Source organism: Agelaius tricolor, unplaced genomic scaffold (assembly GCF_023055355.1).
Source record: "Agelaius tricolor isolate 1412-34295 unplaced genomic scaffold, bAgeTri1.0.p SCAF_23, whole genome shotgun sequence".
NCBI classification, from domain to species: domain Eukaryota; kingdom Metazoa; phylum Chordata; class Aves; order Passeriformes; family Icteridae; genus Agelaius; species Agelaius tricolor.
Genome location: NW_027269283.1, coordinates 11,107,009 through 11,127,192, shown reverse-complemented (window position 1 = coordinate 11,127,192; position 20,184 = coordinate 11,107,009). Strand labels below are relative to the sequence as shown.

At 39.0% G+C, this 20,184-nt stretch overlaps 2 protein-coding genes across 2 annotated transcripts; both read left to right on the top strand.

The window, feature by feature from the left end:
* Positions 1-220: 220 nt before the first annotated feature.
* SPO11 (SPO11 initiator of meiotic double strand breaks) lies at positions 221-11,633 on the top strand. The gene is made up of 13 exons (XM_071446748.1): positions 221-312; positions 2,377-2,490; positions 4,861-4,949; positions 5,534-5,600; positions 5,807-5,915; positions 6,515-6,601; positions 7,921-7,957; positions 8,179-8,288; positions 9,172-9,271; positions 9,774-9,811; positions 10,553-10,629; positions 10,821-10,932; positions 11,178-11,633. Exons 1-13 carry the CDS (start codon positions 221-223, stop codon positions 11,295-11,297), a joined length of 1,152 nt encoding a protein of 383 aa, XP_071302849.1. The 3' UTR covers positions 11,298-11,633.
* Positions 11,634-12,258: 625 nt separating this feature from the next.
* Positions 12,259-19,821, top strand: RAE1 (ribonucleic acid export 1). Its single transcript, XM_071446796.1, has 12 exons — positions 12,259-12,363; positions 12,813-12,909; positions 13,042-13,146; positions 13,649-13,741; positions 14,144-14,230; positions 14,632-14,718; positions 14,959-15,030; positions 15,535-15,642; positions 15,951-16,057; positions 16,161-16,236; positions 16,791-16,985; positions 18,488-19,821. The coding sequence occupies exons 2-12, from the start codon at positions 12,820-12,822 to the stop codon at positions 18,572-18,574; spliced, it is 1,107 nt and encodes a 368-aa protein (XP_071302897.1). The 5' UTR covers positions 12,259-12,363; positions 12,813-12,819; the 3' UTR covers positions 18,575-19,821.
* The last annotated feature ends 363 nt before the right edge of the window (positions 19,822-20,184 follow it).

Here is a 20,184-nt window from a genome sequence, read left to right as displayed (position 1 = left end):
CTGAGCTGGTCAGTCAGGAGGGGTGGGAAAACCTTGACTTTGGTTTCTACAGCAAATTTCTGCCTTTTCTCTGTCATCCTGTGGTTTGAGCTCTGGTCATGTGTTTTACGTCCAGCAAGCAGAAGAGCCATTTGCAATTTCTGTGATAACCTCTTTTTGTCTCTTTTTAACAGGGCTTCTTCCCTATCCAGAGAAGCTGAACTGACCTGCACTAGCCTTAATGGAGGAGCACAGTCTGTGTCCCACTGAAACTCCAGCTGGGAACAAGGCCAGGAAAACAAGTCTGGCTGCTCAGGAGAGCCACGTCCCCAGGTAAAAAAATGTAAAAAATAGCACCTCCACTCTCTTTCTGTGGAATGGCTTAAGTAGGTAGGACACTACTGTGCCAAACCGGCTCATGCTGAAGGAGAAACATAATCCAATACAAAAACAAATGGGGGCTTGGATTGCAAATAGCATCTTCATTCCCTCAGATCGCTCCAAATGTCTGTGGCTACAGAAATACAGAAAACTGTGACAAAATGAGCTTACTGAATTACACCAACAAAAAACCCTTGTCAATTTTTAAAGAGCCTTTCTGCACACAGTACATCAGCCTCAGCAGCTAGAACAGTCTGGGAGTACCATGAAGGTATTTTAAGAAGAAAAGGATAATATTAACATTATTATTTGGAGATTTCTTGGTCTCTGGCTCATGACTTCAGCGATACACAGGTCTGAGTTTAGGAGTGTGTTAGTTTCTTACACTGCAGATTTTCATTTGTAACTGTTTCTTTTGTGTATCTTGTTAGCTTGCTAAAGGTGCTAATATTAATATTTTGTGCCATTTATGTCGAAGATCTGTCCTCCTTCTGTATAGAAACAAGTATCCACTCTGCTGCAATGTATTAGAGATGATCAGGCAAACCCTGTGAGCTGTGCAGCACCTTCCTTTTCTCTGCTCAGATGTCATTGTTAACTAAACCACAGTGAATTTTAAGTAGGCATACTTGGCCAGTATCATGTGTTTGCTTATTAAAATTCAGATAATCTCTGCAAAAAGAGAGAATATCAGCAGGGGGTACATGGAGACTTCCTGTCCTTTTCCTCCTATTTTGCATTTTAGATATTACATTTCCAATTTCTGTTGGCTAGCATAAGAGAACTTGGGATTGGAACACAAACCTGGACTTGCAAATTCTGCAGCAAAGTCTGAAATACATCTGGAATATTAAGATAGTTACAGTGGACAGAATAAAATGAATGAATAAGTAAAGTATTTATGAGTATCAAAGTAATGACATGATTTAGAATTCCTACCTATCTGTTCTTTCATCTATCTGCCCATCCAGATTTTTATTGTCTTCAACACTAATTTTTGTTCTTCTGGAAATTTAAATTACTCTAAAAAATTATAATCTAGTTTCAGCAATGTGGAGAGAGTGTGGAAGCTGAGCTATAAAATGGAAGAAACATATTCAGCTGACAGAAGGGAGCTTTAAAGACAGCTCATTATTGTTTAAGGAGACTCTGCTTAATTTTAAAAATCATTCTTGCTGATTTGAGATAATTAATTTTGTGTGGCATTCACTGGTATTGACTCATCTTTTCTCTGTGTGTTACTTAATGACAGAATTAGACTTTGCTGATAAAACTTTGAGCTAAAATAAGTTCCATGAATTCTTTAATTCCTACCTAGACTTAGGATAGTGCAGAGTACACTTGTAATTTTAAGGACAGCTGAAATGCTGGAGTCAGATTGCTTATGAAAATAAAAAGCATCTGTCATAACACTCAAACCAGCCTGGAGTTTTACTGTAAGGGATCTGCTGCAAGGCTGCTTTGTCTTTTTAGGTGAAAGATACAGATTTGATTCTTTCCATGGTGTGTCTGTTGAGACTGAGCCTTCATGTAATTAAAACCCTTAGCAGTTAGTTCAGGGCAGCAGATCAAAAGGTTAATGTGCAATGGTACAACAGGAAGTATTTGTAGTCTTGAACACTTTTAAAATTTATAGCATTTAAAAACAACTTTGCCAAAATCATGGCCAAAGCCAATATTACCTCATTTATAGTAAAACATTAATCATTAGTCACAAACCAGCCAGTTGGTCTAGAAGTTCAGCTGGTGAAAAATTTGATGGTTACAGGATTGAACAGGAATATACTTTAAATTGTGCCCTCTATTCATGCATTTGCAATGGAAAGGCAAAGGTTTAGGGAAACTGAGCAAAACAAAATTAAAAAATTAAAGTGCTCCTCCACATTTTTGAACCTAAAGTATGCTGTAAGCAATTTTGGCTCACATGATTTTTGTAAGAGTGGTGATGGTTGATAAAACTCAAAGTAGAACTAGATTTTATCAAATGATCTGTGTTGTTAATTCTCTTTGTTTCAGTTCTGAGGTTCTTGAAGCAATAGAAAATGTTATCCAAGGTGTACTTCAAAGCCTGGCCCAAAAAAAAGCACCTGTTCTCACAGTGGCCAACAGAGCAGACTGGAGGAACATAGAGTAAGTAGGAAACATTTAAAAATCCTGCCTCATATTAATACAAATGCCATGAATATGAATTTGATTATGTAACTTCCAGAAAAGTTAACCATACATAATCATTCTATAAGCATTAGAACCAAGAAATAATTTGAAAAGGTAATGGACAAATAAAAAGTAACCACTCTGAACAGGCATCATCATGTATTAAGTAATAGCAGACCACAGCACAAAGGGAAATGTAAAACTACTGTAACAGGGGTTGGGAAGGAAAGGGAGGTCCTATAAACAATCCTTTTCTGGAAGCACTAGAAGTCAGAAATGATAGGTTGTGTTAGAGTGAAAAAACCTGGTTTAGGCTGGAAGAAATTACTGGCAATTCTGTTCTTCAAACCCTTTGAGTGCTTCCTACTTTCTTTTCCTCTGCTTTTCCTCATGGTATCATATTTCTTAAAATGATAGTGATAAACTTATCCTTTTATTCTTCAAAGAAGATGGATCTCACCTCTCCCTGCTGTGTTTCTTACCTGTGTGTTGGGCTAAGTTCACTACCAGCAAAATAAAGCAAACCAAGCTTCCAGTACATTATCTAAATTTCAGATCTTCTGCCAGCTGACCTAGACAGGATCAGAGAAAAAGAAACCTGTCCTCCTTTATAGCACAGTCTGTGATTTGTAGAAGTTGCTTGTGCAACAGGATTCTTCCATCCAAGGAGTTAATTTAAACTGAAAATCATTAAACCTAAGAGATTAGCTGATTTCTACATTACATTAGCAAAAGAATAAAGGAAACACAAATCTGTCTCTGGACTTGTAAGAGCTTTGGACATCAGTGGGTTAAAGGATATTCAGATTGATAAGATTGCAGAGGTGCTTGTAAATGGACACATTACAAACACTTAAGGTTGAGGAAGCACAGCAAACTTGGTGGAATACTCATTTCATGAGAACAATAAACTTCTGCCAATCAAAGAACCTGAGGGGCCTGAAGGTAATCAGTTAACTGAAAAGCTTGTAGGTTCCAGGGAATTTAATGGTTTGTGTCTTGATAGTTTGACAAAAATGTTTCGCTCAGATGTCTGTAAAATTAAAATACTCTTACAAAGTTTTGCAATTTTTGGCAGTCTTTGGGGAAATGGCATTCCATGCTAGAAAAACAAATGTGAGCTGTTAGTTACCATCTGAACACATATGGGGGAAAATGTTCAAATTAAAACGAGTTAAGATCACAGTATGTTAAAAATAAGAGTCATCAATCACATCAAAAAGAGCAGAACCATTCTTTCTGGTGGAGAAGTGTAATCTCAGATGTGCCTTACAGAAACTACCCGGCTGGAGTGAGCACCGTCCTGGGAAGAACGGGAGAGATCCAGGTTTAACCTGAGAGCAATTCGGGGGAGTTTTGATTACAGTGTTCCTCCTTTTCAGTTACAATGTCGGGAGCAGGCACGCGAAAAGCACAAATAACTTTAAAATGTTGCAACACAAAGGCAATAAAGTTACTTTCAAGCTGTCGGGCAGATGCCACACGGGCTGTCCCCGTAGGGTTGTGCAGCGTGCGCGCTCTGCCACCCAAAGGACGCACGGAGCAAAACCTCGCACAAACGAATTTGGAAACACGATGTGGTTTGGGATAAAATTATAGCCATTAAACCAGCAGCACTTTTAAATGTACCTACGAAACCCTGAAATGAAAAAAAAATGCTTTAAAGGCAGGATCATAAGGCACTAAATTACTTTCAAGTAAAATAATGAAGTGTCCTTAAGGAAATAACTGAGTCTTTTGGTGAAATGTGCACCTTCAGATGTGGAATGGTGAAACATGAAATACTGGAGCTCATTTCGGTTAAACAACTGTTTAGAGAGCAGGATACGCTCCCTTTTTGTTTCCAACACTTAGAATACAATTAAGTTATCCTGATAATAATTTAAGGGTATAATCTAGATAATATTATTGTATTTTGAAATAGTGACAGTTTTTCATACAGTCTACATCAGGAAGTCACTTGTGTCAGATGATTTTTATTTTAATTATGATTCAGATTTTTTCTTCTCATTTCTTCTTTGTTTTCATACTAAGTAATTACTGATGGTGATATATTAACAGTTCTAAACATGTATAAAATCCTTTTCTTCTGTTTTCTGTCCGGAAACTTCTCTACTTTATACTTTAATTCAGTCTTGGAGCATCTTCCTGAGAAAGTTTTTCCTGCCTTTTTCCTTTGGCTACCCCAAGCCCACCCAAGCTGATGATTTCTGTGCTGACTCTGAAAATAGCACTGCTGCATTTGATCATAGGAAAGGGGTTTCTGAGTCTGGGTTACCTTGCAGAGGACAATTCACCTGTGCTCAGGGAGTTTGCAGTTTATTGTGTTTGTTTGCATTATGTCAGATTTAAAGATTCTGTAGGTCTACAGATGATACCACGTTGTACTACAAAACTAATAAGAAGTGACTGCCCTCAATCAGCAAGAAGATTTGGTAAGTGGAGTTCTTGGGGTTTTCTTCTTTTCCCCCTTTAGTTCTCAAGTTCTTAAATAACATAAAAAAAATAAAAAAATTATGCACTACAATTTGAAGTGTGTGGCTGATATAAGCTGATACTATGACCAGCCTTTCAGCTTTTCTCTTTTTTTCTCTATTAAATTATAATGAGTGACAGTGAAGTTAATACAATATTCTTAGAGTTTCTCCCTTCCCTTCATGGATATCAACTAAAGGCATATTCAATAAGTCTTAATGTAAAAACATCAAAAAACTTCACCCTTCTTCAAAAAGCTGGCCAGGAAAGGAATCTTGGAATACAGACAATAAGCTCATTTCTTTTTCTAACTCAGTCATTTCATTTCTTGGCCTGGACATTGGTGCATACATTCCCTCACTTAACCCCCTCATATTTTTTCTCATTATGCTAGGAGTTAATGAGTCTATTGAATAGTACAATCTCTCTGTATTTTCACAGTACATTTCAAACTTTTATTTATGGGACATAAAGATGATCTTATATAAAGACTAATTATTGTATACGCATTTCTGAAAATAGAATATTTTGTAATTTTTTTCAGCTCTGATGCTCAAAATATTATCAATGATCTATAAGATGGTGCAGAGCAACACTTATGCAACTAAAAGGTAATGGAGTCTATTTCTGCAATTTCAAATAAAGCTGTGTTTTAAGTATGTTTTTGTGAAAATCAACCTGCAGGATACAAACCTGCAGGATTCTTGTACACAGAATGCTTTAGGTTTATCTGATTAACCATGTTCTTTATAAAATTCTCATGGGCCTGCAGCTGTTTCAGTATTATAATTACAAACATGATATTTTGTCTTGATAGAGATATATATTATTCAGATACTCTCCTGTTTGGCAGCCAAAGTGTTGTGGACCAAATAATCAATGACATTTCTTGCATGCTTAAAATACCTCGGAGAAGTCTACACGTGGTAAGTGGCTTCTTTTCAATATTTTTGTCATTATTTCCAAATCTTATTAAACTGATTAAACTACAAGGGGGAATACCACAAAAAGTTGTCAGCTAGAATTAAAGAATTAAAATAAAAAGCCTCATTGGTGCTAATGAAACCTAGTTATGGTTTATTGCGGCATTCAAAAGGTTTTTTCTTCACAGAAAATTCAGAGTTTGCTTTTTCCAAATGGTTTGGGACAAACTGCCAGCTAAAATCACAGGGGCTTTTGTTATCATCTAGAGAAGGCAGTGCTTAAACTTCAGAGGGCAAGTCACCTGTTTACAAGCTTCTACACAAATGAACTGATAATTTGGGGGTTAAATGAAAACTTTTAGTGCATCAGAACTGTAACTACCTGCAAATTGACTCATATCTCATATCTCACAAGGGTTCCTTCATACCTAAAATTATTTTTTGTAAGTCCTTATGTTTATGAGGGCAAAACATTGCTTAGTTAATTTGATGGCAGTGAATCATTGCTTAGTACCAGTGGGAATTCTTTTCAGAGATTTCTTGCTTTGTCTGTGCAATATAGTAACTTCCCATTTACTCTGTACAACTTTTATTTTTCCCAGCTGTCTACAACTAAAGGTTTTGTTGCTGGTAATTTAAGTTACACTGAGGAAGATGGTACAAAAGTGAATTGTACCTGCAGTGCAACAGTATGTATTATAAACCAGAAACACAATCCATGGCATCTGCCTGTACCAGATAACCTGCACTCCTTGTAGCTCAGGTTACAGTGTACATTTATTACACAAACCTCTGCTTGTGACAAATTGAGGCATTACAACCTGAGTGAATAAAAGAGATGAAAATATTGCTGAACTGGATTGTAATTCTGAAGCTCAGACTCTGGATTGTAATTCTGAGCCACACCCACCAGGAATAAATCTTTGAATATGGTTTTCAGCACTATCTTCTGCCATGGGATCCCTGCAGAGGAAGGTGTATATATTACATATCTTAGGTTTTATACTACAGTGTTCTGTCAAATGAGTGCTCTTGAAGCAAAGAATGCTGGGCACTCTGAACATACAGCATTTACAGCATTTCTGTCACAGCAGATTGAATTCTGGCAGAGAGAGAAAACAAGTCAAAATTGGTTTAAGGGGATGAGATTCAACTGACCTAGTCCTGAAAGATTTTCTACAGCAGTGCAGAGAATGAAAGCAGAAATAAACCTCAGACTTGGTGACTACTGTCACAATTTTCTGAAAAATATGTTCATTGTAAGCCTTACTTGGTCATTTCAAATTGGAAGGGTAACCTTAACTGCCCATTACACTTTGTTTGTAAGCATTCAATCCCCTGTTACTGTTCTCCATATTTTTATGTGCTGAGTTGCTCCACCCTGGCACTGGGGTGATTTACAGTCAGGAGTTTAAACAGACCACACACTTCCATATATACATTCTCTTTGACCAAGTTCTTCCCCCAGTTCCTGTTTTCTCATCCATATGCTTGCCAGATTCAGCCAATCCTAACTGAAGATGTAAAGTAAACATCACCATGTCTTCAAGTTGTTGCCCCAAAATACTCATAAAATCAGGTTAGAGGCCAGCAAAAGTATTAATTTAATGGTCTTACAAAAAGAATGTTTAAATGTTTTAAGTCTGTATTAAATTTGCAATCTTCACACCAAGCAGACTTTTTTTTCTGGCTAAGACAGATAAAACATTAATCAAGGTATTATTATCTCCATCATGCCCATAGGATGAACAATTTTTCTGCAACAGTGGCACAAATACTTTTGAAAAGCATCTTGTTAAGACAGGGGGACTCCCAGACCACTACACAATAGTGCATATAAACAGTTGAACACACTTGTAAAGAGGTGAAAATGTCAGAACTGATCTTGCTTATAGAGGAGGAATGGTGGTTTCAGGATGAAATTGTGTCCTTCATTACCTAATGTTATTATTTTAAAATATATAATTTTCTCAATTTAAAATGATTAATCTCATTTTTGTTGTTTTAGGCAGTCACCGTGCCATCTAATGTTCAAGGAATTAAAAGTATCCTTTGAGCAAGAACTCTAATCATAGACAAAAAAAGAAAGTAAAAACAAGAAATATTCCAAGTTAAACAACATTCTGGTAATTTTTGCTTTCCTTGTTGGCTCTGAAATTGAGTCATGATCACTGCTCTTGGCTCCAGAGCAGGTATTTTAGAGCAGTTAATTTTAATTGATTGGTGTGATGGATCATTTTACACACAGCTGGCCTTAACACAAAAGATTTATCCTCACATGCCAAATTTATATTAATTGTAGAAAAAGATGCAACTTTCCAGAGACTCCTGGATGATGACTTCTTCAGTAAAGTGTCCCCATGTATCATGATCACGGTATGCACCTTGTGTTTCATATCCTCCACCTACACCTAATTTAAGGAGTACTTTAGCATTGTAGAGCTGCTCAAACTTGGGCAGAAGGCCATTATAAATTTAATACGAAACATATTTAACAATAATTGTTAAAATTGAATTATCCTCATAGAAATATGAAATGCATGCTCCAAAGGCTTATTTCCTCCAAACATCTCCTTAGAGCTTGGTAGCTTATCAGCTTCCTGTGCTGCTGCAAAGCTGCTGCTCAGTCTCAGAAAGGCTCAGCTGTTGAGTGACCTTTTGTCCTTCAGGACCTGAGGTTTTGCAAACCCAAATGAAACAGAATTGGTTGATTTTGGACTGTACTGAAAGAGCTGTGGAGCCAGGGGAATTAACATGAATGTGCAAATGAAATATGCATACAAGAGGAAAAAACATTTTGCCATTCCTAAGAGAGATAAGCACTTCCATTCTGCTATGCCACAAATGGCCCAGCTTCAGTCAGCCATAGCAAGAACTTGTTTTATATTGTTCCATTAGTGCCATAAATATTAGTTTAAGATAAAAAAGTTGCCTTCTTACACCAGCCTATGCAGACACCAGGGTACATCTATGTATGAAGTCCCAGACTTTACAAATCAACTCCTTGAACAGAGGAATGTCTGGTGCTCCTGCAGTGCCCATAATCCAGAACACCTGCCCAGCTGCTCCCAGCCTGGCCCTCCCTCTGCACAAAGCCAAAATAGGAGCATAGAACTTTCCCTGCAAAACAGCAGCTGGAGAAATGTTTCTGCCAGCATTTTGTTTGTTTGCTTGCTTTCAAATGGCAAATATAAACATATATGTAGCCAGATGTTGTTTCAGTTAATATAAAACCTTCTGCTTTTCTTTATTTCTTTAGGGAAGAGGCATACCAGATCTTAATACACGCCTTTTGGTCAGGAAGCTGTGGGATTCTTTTCAAATTCCTATTTTCACCCTTATGGATGCAGATCCACATGGTAAATCTGTAGAGGCTCAAAGGCATAAAAGGAAAGCAAAATTTGTTTAGAATGTCCTCTCTCAACTCTTAGGGGAAGGTTCTGAGGGTTCAGAAATCCAACACAATCAGAAGGTGATGTATCTACATTGATCCCACCTGAAATTAGGGAGATTACTGCAAAGTGAGAGGCAGCTGCTCAAAGAAATGGTATTAGGAGACATGAATTACACAGGGTAAAGACACTTTTAATAAGAGATGCTGGACAATGTGTAAAAGAGCTGATTATTCTTGGGTTTGAGTTGACTGCACACAGATAGTGTGAAACATTTAACTACATGAAGGTGACATGCTGAGATTCTGATTGTTTTGACATAATCTAAAAATATATGTAAACCATAAGAACCTCACTAATCATAAAGTCATAACTGTTGTGCCATAAAACTGATTTTTTAAACAGTATCTTTAAGCATGCCCACTGTGCAGACAGACAGACACTTGACTTTTGCTATTCTACAACCCAGGTGTAGAAATAATGTGCATCTACAAATATGGATCTGTGGTGAGTATATTTTCCCCCTTCAAATACCTTGTTTTATAGCCCAGCCTGGAAGCTGGAATGCATGAAATGCTACAGCTTTGTCAGAATGTCTGCTGCCTTTTACCATTTTGATTCAACACAAAGAGGTGATTTTTAGGCCTTGTGTGTCTGCAGAAACAGCTTCTTCCTGCAACAAAAAAAAACTGGATAGTAATGCCAGGTGTTTGATTTAACCACATTTCACAGTTTTTCTCTGCTGCACAGGCAGTTTTCAGACAGTCCCAATAGAAAAGTGTTCACCATTTAGATTTGTTTCTGCCTTAGAAGAGCAACAAAGGCTGGAGGGACCTTGGGAGCAGGAGAACCCAAATGTGAGATGGGTGATTTCCACAAAATAATGTTATATTGGTAGAGATTTGGTAAAGATTGTTAAATATAAAGATAAAGATTTGGTAAAGATTGTTAAATAATGTTATATTGGTAAAGATAATGTTATATTGGTAAAGATTTTATTCTGGCCTGAGAATTTGCTTAGGGATACTTGTGTAATGTGGAACATCATGGAAGCAGTAAAAAGGAACAAGGAAATATTATCCTGTGAGATGAGTGCAGACAAGGTATGGACACACTGCATGGATGGCAGGCAGATATAGGTGAAGGCAGAGGGCAGGATGGGTGAACTGTTCAGCAGAGAAATGGAAAAAGAGCATCCCAAGTTACACTGCAGATCACTGAATGTTACAGTGACCTTTCTTCTTTTAGTCAATGTCCTTTGAGGCCCACCATCTCACCGTTCCCTCTGTCAAGTGGCTTGGTCTCCTTCCATCTGATCTCGAGAGGTGAGTTATTTCCTCAGAAGAAACAGAACATCCTTCTGCTTCACAGACAGGAAATGCAGTTTTACTACACAAAAATCCATTTAAATCCATTACTCTTTCCATGCATTAGTTTGGCTTAATATAAGGAAATAAGATGGACAAATATATTTTTAAGTGTGTGAGAAAATGTAATAGTTTTATTTTCTTTGTAGATTAAACATATGCAAAGATGCCTTGATTCCATTTACAAAGCAAGATGAAAATAAATTAGCAAGTATTAAGAAGAGACCTTACATTGCTTGTCAGCCACTGTGGAAAAAAGAGGTTTGTATAAAGCTACTGTTTTCTATTTCTTACTCCCCACAGGACAGGTCCTATATCTGACAAGCTCTTAGGATAGCAGAACCAGCCAGGCTTTGTAGCCCTAAAAGAAGGCAAGACTGAGAAAACCTGGGATGTTTCTCTGAGCCACTTTACAGCTATACATGCACATTCAATGAGTGGATGGAATTTTCTTACTTAACTTCCTACACACATTAATTTTTCCTCTTTTTTTTCCCCCCTTTTAGCTGGAAATTATGGCAGCATCTAAACTGAAGGCTGAAATTCAAGTTTTAACTACTGTCTCAGCAGATTACCTGTCCAGAGTCTATTTACCAAACAAACTGCAGTTTGGTGGATGGCTGTGAATGCTGCTCTGCAAATGAAATGTTTTTCTAGATATTGATTTAATTTGACTGCACTTAAGGAAAAAAGAAGTGCAGAGACAAAGGAGTATCTGCCAGTTTCTCATTTAGTTTCTTTATCTCTGTACCTAGAGTATAATCTTTTCTCTTCCTTTGTTCAAACTATGAGTAATTATGATTTTTGCAGACTATTGCTACTTCCATTCTGTGGTTTCTGCTGTGAAAAATGCCATATGCAATAGTACACATAGAAAAGATAATGAAATATGTTCTTTCTGGCTAGAAAAATGTGAAGGTCAAAAACGTATCCAGGTATTGGTTTGCCTTCTGTCTTAAAGCACTGTATAATGTTGTACCAAGCTTTCTGTATTTGAAGGGAGTGAAAGACTTGCTTAAGAATTTATTATATGTTCCACTTTTTGGGAATTATTTTAGGTTTTGTGTTTACTGTAAATTCGGACTTAAAAGCCAGAAATAATTCCTGATCACTGCGTATCTCAAGCAGCTATAAAACTTCCAGCAAATTACTATTTGTTTTCAATGAACAAATAAGAGTGGATGTAACTGATTAAGAATTTAATAAACAATCCTGTGAATAATGCACATCATAACAGAATCCATTGTTCATTTAATTTATTTCATTGGCTGTAAAACAGTAAAGAGAAGCAGAAAACTGTGGTGATTAAAGTGTGCATTAATTTTTATGTGAGGGAGTCAAGCTGACTGCATAGAAAATGCCTCCAAAACTGATCTCACAGCCATCAGCATGGATCTTACAGACGATATTTTCAGTAGATTTATTTAGTTGGGTTTTTTACAGCTGCCCCACCCGTATTAAACGTGAATGAAACGCCCGGCCGGCCCCGCCCCCGGCTCTGCCCGGCCCCGCCCCCGGCTCGGCCCCGCCCCGCCCCCGGCTCGGCCCCGCCCCGCCCCCGGCTCGGCCCCGCCCCGCCCGCTCAGGGCGCAGCCGCGGCCCCGCCCCGCGGCGCCTGCGCAGGAGGCGCGGCCCGTCCCGCGCTCGCCGCCGCTCGCGTCGTAGGTCCCGGCCCGGAGCGGGCCCGCAGCGGTGCGTGAGGGGAGCCCCGGCCCGAGCCCCTGCCCGGCCCCGCGGCAGCGCCCGGGGCCGTACCGGGTGCCGCCGCACGGGCGGAGGGAGCCCCGCGGAGCGGCGGCCTGGGGGTGGGCGGAGAGCCCCGCTGGGGTGTGCGCCAGAGCGGCAGAACCCCCGGCCGGGCTCGGCTTTGGGCTCCCCGGGTGCAGCCAGGGGCACGGCGGGGTTGGCTCTGCCAGGGCCGGCCCGAGAGGGATCCGCGGCAGGGTGGGCAGCGGAGCTGTGGGGGTCCAACAGCAACGAGAAGTGTCTTGTTATTTATTGATTATATTTTACTGTATTTAGTCTGGTATATTTGTATATCCCTGGGTGCCTCGCAGGGCTGTGCTGCTGTGGTGGCTGCGCTGAGACGCCCCGGGCACGCCCGAGGGCTTTGCAGGGCTCAACCTTTCACTCGTTCGCAGGGCAAGGATGAGTCTGTTCGGATCCACGTCGGGGTTCGGTACCGGCGGTACCAGCATGTTCGGCAGCACGACAGCCGATAACCACAACCCCATGAAGGTGCGTGTGCCAGCCCCCTGTGCTGCTGCGTGTGTTACTTTGTCACAGCAGGACCTCCTGACTCATTCTGTAGAAGTAATAAGGGCTCGGTTCACAGTTTTCAAAAGTTGTTCTGTCTCCTGTTCTTCGTAGGATATTGAAGTAACATCTCCACCTGATGACAGCATATCTTGTTTAGCGTTTAGTCCACCAACGCTGCCGGGTAATTTCCTCATTGCAGGATCATGGGCAAATGATGTAAGTATTCTCTGTTCAAAATGGGATCCTAAAAGCTTGTACAGGGCACCTGAAAACCTAACTTGCTGAAGAATTGCAAAATTTATGTCTGGTATCAAAGGCACTAAGTTTAACATAGTTGATAAATCATCACAAACCCAAAAAGATTAAATTATTAAGTTATCATAACACATTCTTTTTTGTTTAAAAGATGAGATCCCAGCTAGCTCAGGCAGGGAGGGAAGACAAATGTGGGCATGTTTGTTGTGTTCTGCCCAGCTGAGGGTTCAGGGTTTGCAAAGCACTCTTGAGGTGGAATTGGAGTTGTGGGGCTGCGTTTTGGCTCTACAGGTGAAAAGAATATAAGCAAAAAACCTAAGGTTTCATTAGTTCTGAAAAAACCCCAGACTTTGTTATTTATAACCATACTTTTTGTTGGATAAACTAGGGCTGGAGCATCCAGGACAAGTCTTTTCAAGCTCCTGTTAATTTGGTTTATCTACATTTGCTTCTCCTGTTGCAGGTTCGCTGCTGGGAGGTTCAGGATAACGGACAGACAATTCCAAAGGCTCAGCAGATGCACACAGGGCCTGTACTTGATGCCTGCTGGAGTGATGTAAGTTGTTATTTAAAAACAAATGCACATTTTTTACCTAAAGTCCACATAAATTGGTGTGTGGTTTGCAGGCAGATGAGTGCCACAGGTAGCTGCAGCCCATGGGTGTTGCACAGACTGAAATTGCTGTAAATGTGTGCTGAGTGTGTCCTAGTGGGATGGGCTGGCATGGGTGTAAGAAGGCTAAAAGTCAGTTTTAAAGTTAGGAGTGTGTTAAAAGCTGGATAAAAATAGCACTGTTTGTTCTTTTATGACGTAGTAATACATAAATTTGAATTTATGTTTCTTCTTTGTCTTGCAATCCCTGTACATGTTACATTGATGTTACACTGTTTCTAGAAAAGAATAACACTTGACAGTTTTCCCATTCACTAATCTCTTGGTTTTATTCTTATTTTTTAGGATGGGAGTAAAGTATTTACTGCTTCATGTGATAAAACTGCCAAGATGTGGGATCTCAACAGTAATCAAGCAATTCAGATTGCACAAGTAAGTAAAGCCTAAAGTACTAAATGTTTTTTTCTGTTTCTGTTTTTATTAAAAACTACCTTTCTAATTTTTATACTTTTGTGATAGTGAAGTGCACCTGAACAGGTGATCAAAGTGATTTAAAAACCCTGTGCATCTGTTTCCTGTGTTTTACTTAAGGGAGCTCTTTCCACTGCTGCAGTGATCTCACTAAGTCACCCTGATGCATTAAATTCACTTCAGAAATATCAGCTTTTTACTGCAAGAATAACAGAATTACAATTTACATTTTCAAATGAGAAGTTCATGTCTGTTTGTAGAATATGTAATTATGGTGACTAAAATTGGTTACCAGTTGTAATTTAAGCAGAGTTGTTCTCTTCAGTGATTGCTTCTTGCACACCTGTTTGTCCTTTCTTCAGCATGATGCTCCTGTGAAGACCATCCATTGGATTAAAGCCCCAAATTACAGCTGTGTGATGACAGGAAGCTGGGATAAAACTTTGAAGGTATGATTTTTACCTGAACAAATGGACACAAAGCATGCTAATAATTTGTGTATAAAAATATTTACATGAAGTGAAAATATTTTGTTAAGCTCTAATAATTATTGGAATAGCTTCACTTCACAGAGAGTTGCACTATTCTGACTGTAACAAGAATGAAACAGTTACACTTAAAATGACTACAGGGGATGTATCCTGAGCTCCAGGTGTAAGTTTGTTTGTTTGTGTCTCTGCTCCCATCAGTTCTGGGATACCCGTTCACCAACCCCTATGATGACTCTGCAGCTCCCTGAAAGGTGTTACTGTGCAGATGTGGTAAGTCAGGAGATGTGGCAAATGGATGCTGCCAGAGGATAACTGGGAGGAGGAAGCAGTTTTGGAGGCTTCTGTAGGACAGGATTTGAATCCTGTTAGTGTTGGATGTCTGTGTGATTGTAGTGCTGGAACATAATCTGATCTTCTTGATCAGGCCCTGGAAAACAGGGATTTTCATCATACAAAACACACTTGGTGTCCTTTTAACATCACAAAAATCAGCATGAGGACTCACCTACCTTTAGTTCTGGCCAAGTTTGTAAACCACCATTGCACTTTGCACTGGAACAATCAGCACAGAATTAGAAGATTTTTGGTGTTTTAAATTTCTCAGTGGCAGGGAAAAAAGTGACTGGTTGTGTTTGAAGAGATGTGAATAAATGAACTTTCTTCTTTATCTGCTTCCTATTTCCCTCCCTGTCATTCCTTTGAGTTGTTCAGAGTGTTCTGCCATGCAATTAACACAAGTGTCTCTCTTCCAACCTGTTTTACAACCTTATCCAGGTTCATCCTATGGCAGCTGTGGCCACTGCAGAAAGGGGTTTGATAGTTTATCAGTTAGAGAACCAACCTTCTGAATTTAGAAGAATAGAATCTCCTCTGAAACACCAGGTAAATAATAATATTTGTATTTATACAGATCATTGACATTGTGGCCTTGACATTTTTTGTAAAAACATGCAGTGTTCCAAAACCAAGTTCTCTTAGCATGGTAATGACCTGGTTTGCCAGTGACCTGTTGCTGATCTTCACAAGGATTTAGAAATTTAAACTGTTGCCCAAATTCCTAACAAAATTTGAGCTATTTCTTGACCTTGCTAGTGGTTTTGCTTTACCTTGCATGGATGACTTTGAAGTTTTGTGTCCATGTGGAAAAGATGTCTCAGTCTAAAACTCCTTTGCCTCTTTCTCAAATTCAGCATCGCTGCGTTGCTATTTTCAAAGACAAAGTGAACAAACCAACTGGATTTGCCCTTGGGAGCATTGAAGGCAGAGTAGCTATTCATTATATCAACCCCCCAAACCCGTAAGTATTCACTAAAACATCCTCTCTCTATTGCTCAGGTCACAGTGATGAAAAGAAAAAGCTTTTTTTTTAAATATTTTGAACTTTTTAATTTCCTTTCCAGTGCAAAAGATAATTTCACTTTTAAATGCCATCGCTCCAATGGAACAAACACATCAGCACCTCAGGACATCTATGCTGTGAGTATCCAACATGTGTCATGTATCATATATACATATATCATATGTGTCATATACACATATATCATATGTGTCACTGTACACTCCTAACATAAAGTTGGCTCTGAATTGTTTTCCTTCACCTTTTATCTTGCCTAAGGCTCTTAAGACACATTTCAAGACCTGTCACAGTCATTCTTTAAGAGGAAAGGCAAATTTTTATACTCTCATAAACCAAGCACTAGATCAGCCTTTCGTTGAATCTGCTTGTAAACAAGTGGAGTTGACACTTGTTGATTTTGCAGATATTGAAACAATAGTTGTGTAATGGCATTGTGCATTGGATTATTAGGTACTAAGCCAAAAAGATGGTATTTTTCTTGTTGCTTTGGTGGGTTTTTTTTGGTTGTTTTGGGAGCTTTTTTTTCTCCAAAGAAATGTTAAAGATTTAAGAGCTGTATTTAGTTGAAATTTAATGTATTTACTCTTGTAGACTTCAGCACACCTTCTGAGAGTGTGCCCATCACCTGTTGCCATGTGTGGTGTTTTTCATGGTGTTCTGTGTGGCTCTGCAGGTCAATGGGATTGCATTCCACCCTGTCCATGGTACTCTGGCCACAGTGGGGTCTGATGGGAGATTCAGCTTCTGGGATAAAGATGCACGGACAAAGCTAAAAACCTCAGAGCAGCTGGACCAGCCAATATCTGCTTGTTGTTTCAACCACAATGGCAATATATTTGCTTATGCTTCCAGCTATGATTGGTCAAAGGTAAGAAGGATTTAGACTTACATTCATACTTTCAGTTGACAGCTAAGACTCTTCTTCTTGTGAGGCTTTTGGTGTTTTTTATAAGTAGTAGGTGAACCTTTCTGATTTCTAAGAGATCTTAAAATGGCCATTTTGGCCACCTGATGAAATGTAACATTGAAGCTGTGAATTTGTGGTGTTTCAGCTGCAGCAGGACAGGATTGCTAAATGCTGCTGCTTTACAAATGTGGATGAGCAAACTGTAAATTCCCAGATTCAGAGGTTGCTATGGTTGCTCACACACGTTGTGCCGTGGGCAGTGTCACAGGGCAGTGTGGCACCCTGACAGCTTCCCACAGAGCTGGTGAAATGCACATCTCTGCTGCTGCTGCAGGGGAAAAAGCTGTCACTGTGATTATAAACACTTAGCCCAGTGTTTGAATGCTCTCTATTAAATCTTCACTGCCACTTTGTGAGGCTTTTGATAGTGCTTATTTATTTATTTATTTATTTCTCTTCCACACTTAACAATACAGATGCAGCAGAACCACAGCAAACCATGATCTGTAGAAAATGAATACTTCCTAATAGTTTAAGGAGGGAGGGCAGCAAGCTTGGAATGTAACTAATTTTTAGGGTGCTTGTAGGATAATGTTCTTATGGTTTTGAGTGAAATGAATGCAGAAATCTCAAAGGTTAACTCAGTTGCATGCCACAGAGAGCTAAATTTTAATTCACTGCATTGTATTTAGTCCTCTGCCCACATTAAAATATTTGTTGGTGCCAGGACAGATGAATTCTTCAGTTCTGCTGCTTGGGTAGACTTTCAGATCTGTAAACCAGTATTAAATAGTAAAATCAGCTGGTGCTAAGTACTAACCTTCCTTCCTTCCTTCCCAGAGCCATTTCTTGTCCATGGCGTTGGTAATTTCCAGCTTGCATGTTGGACCTCAGTAGCTTTATTAGTGTTTACTCTCCCTGATTTGGATACTTGGGCATTAATTTGGTAATGTGTATGAAAATTATATGCAAAACAGGACATTTGCATCTGCAGCTGGGGAACAGAAAACTCTGCAGTTGCCTGTAGAACTTGGGCTTCACTTGGAAAAAATGTGACCTTATGTCATTTAAAAGATAAAAAATCTCAAGTGAAGCTGGGTGGCCATTAAAGGTTTAGTTTTTTCTCTGCCTCAAATGACATTTAAAAGAAATTATACTGAGTTCCCAGGCTGCATCTGTAAAGTAGAACTTAGAGATATGTGGTTATTTTTTTAATCAAAAATAGTTTATACTTTCAAAATGGATAAAAGTCTCTTAAATTTTACTTTATATGTATAATTCTTGTAATTGCTTGTTCAAGTAAACTGTTCCTAATCCACCAGTGTGGTCCAATATCTGGCCTTAAAGGCTTTAAGATTAAATCTTAATAAACCAAACTAATGGAATATTCATATTCTTACATTTTAAGTAATGCTGATATTTTTTCTTTGAAGAGAGTAAATGTAGATTATTTTTGTCTTTAGGGTCATGAATTCTATAATCCACAGAAGAAAAACTACATTTTTCTGCGAAATGCAGCAGAAGAGCTGAAGCCCAGGAATAAGAAGTAGCGAGTCTGACTTGAACTCCTCTACTTGTTCTGCCCTTCCTGCCTCTGCTCTTTGGCCATTTGTGCCCTGTTGCACCATGGTTCAGTCAACTTTGGATCACAAACATTTAGCAGGAACTGTAAAAATGACAGTAAATGTATTTTGACTTGCTGGAGAACGTTTCCAAATTAAATACTCTGATGTGTGTAAGAAAGAGAGGCTCGTATTGACATGACTTAACCACTCTCTGTTCCACAGCAATAATGAAATTGCAGCAAAATCAACATCTGGGGTGGATATTCCTGCTTTGAAGTGCAACCATTTGTATCTCTGGATTTATTTTGTTAGTATTACATTAAAATATGTTAATTATAATCGTTCTGGAGAAGTTGTATAAATACTGTATTTTTTGTAAGTACTTGGAGAATCACCAGTAATTCTTCTCAAAGGAGGCTTGTTTTTTTTTCTTATTAATAATTCAGGGGTTCTTTCATTGCTTTCTGGTTTTTGAAATGGAAGCATTGTCTGCTGTATGCCAGGAAGAAATGCCTTGCAAATAGTTTTCCCTCCTTTTTTAGATGACTGGGAAGGTATGTAGGGGGCCAAGAGCAGTGACAGAAACTCAAGGCAGAAGATGGGCCCAGTGCAAACTTTAGGTTTTTCTGGCACTCCTGCAGTGGACATGACTTCTGAGCAAACTGCTTTCTCTAGTTCAAAGGAGAAGTTGCAGTGGTGCCAAGTGGTGAAATAGCTCAGAGTTCAGGAACATGAGCAAACCTATAAAGGTTTTATTCATGACCAAATCAATGTGTGCAAAATCCCTTTAACCTAAGCTTCTTTGAAGCTGACACCTTTTAGAGTTGTAAGTTGAGCATTTTAACATGGTTTTGTCCTGTAAGAGGGTGTTCAGGACTGAAAAAAAGACTCATTTTTGTATTAACTAGAAAGTAGTGCTGGGAAGCTTCATCCTGATCAAAAATGCTGTGAAACAAAATGAGTGGGTCTCTTTCTGACTTGAATCTACCACTGTTTACTTTTAACTAGCCAGTTGTATACATGCCAAAGTTTTCTTTTTGGAAGTGAATGCTTATTATTCCTGTCTAACTATTGTTTGTTTGATAATGACTGAATAAAAAGGGGATGGGGGGAGCATGTATAGAGTTACATGGCATATTGTACAAATTCTCTGTAAAACTGTTATGGTTTAATGCTGGTGGTTACGGATTCATGCTGAGTTTCAAATAAAATTTTTACTAAATGCTTTTTTATATTCAGAAGTTCTGTTCCAATAATGTGGGCAAGGCAATGTGCTTCCTGTTTCAAAGCAGCTTCTTGGCCTTTCAGTGTAATTCAGGGGCATTTGCTGAAAGTCAGCTCCTTTTCCTCCAGCTGCTTAAGAGAACCCAATGCATTTTCCAACTTCTGTTCCACTACAAATGATTCCTGTGGGTTTGCCTCAAAGAATTGGGAGAAGTGGTGTGAAAGGCCTTTTGTTCTGAGATGAATCAAGTTCATTGCTGTTTCAGCAGCCAAACACCTGACATGGTGAGTACAGATGAATCACAGACTCTTCAGGCTCCCTCCAGCCCACTGTCTTTTCACTCCAGACTCTTCCCTGAGTTCATCAGTTT

Excerpts from the sequence above, each read along its gene's own strand:
- SPO11 (XM_071446748.1), top strand. The coding sequence starts at position 221 with ATGGAGGAGCACAGTCTGTGTCCCACTGAAACTCCAGCTGGGAACAAG. Across the intron at positions 2,491-4,860 it reads GCAGACTGGAGGAACATAGA|ATTTAAAGATTCTGTAGGTC; the intron begins GTAAGTAGGAAA and ends GCATTATGTCAG. Across the intron at positions 5,916-6,514 it reads CTCGGAGAAGTCTACACGTG|CTGTCTACAACTAAAGGTTT; the intron begins GTAAGTGGCTTC and ends TATTTTTCCCAG.
- RAE1 (XM_071446796.1), top strand. The coding sequence starts at position 12,820 with ATGAGTCTGTTCGGATCCACGTCGGGGTTCGGTACCGGCGGTACCAGC. Across the intron at positions 12,910-13,041 it reads ATAACCACAACCCCATGAAG|GATATTGAAGTAACATCTCC; the intron begins GTGCGTGTGCCA and ends TGTTCTTCGTAG. Across the intron at positions 15,643-15,950 it reads AATCTCCTCTGAAACACCAG|CATCGCTGCGTTGCTATTTT; the intron begins GTAAATAATAAT and ends TCTCAAATTCAG.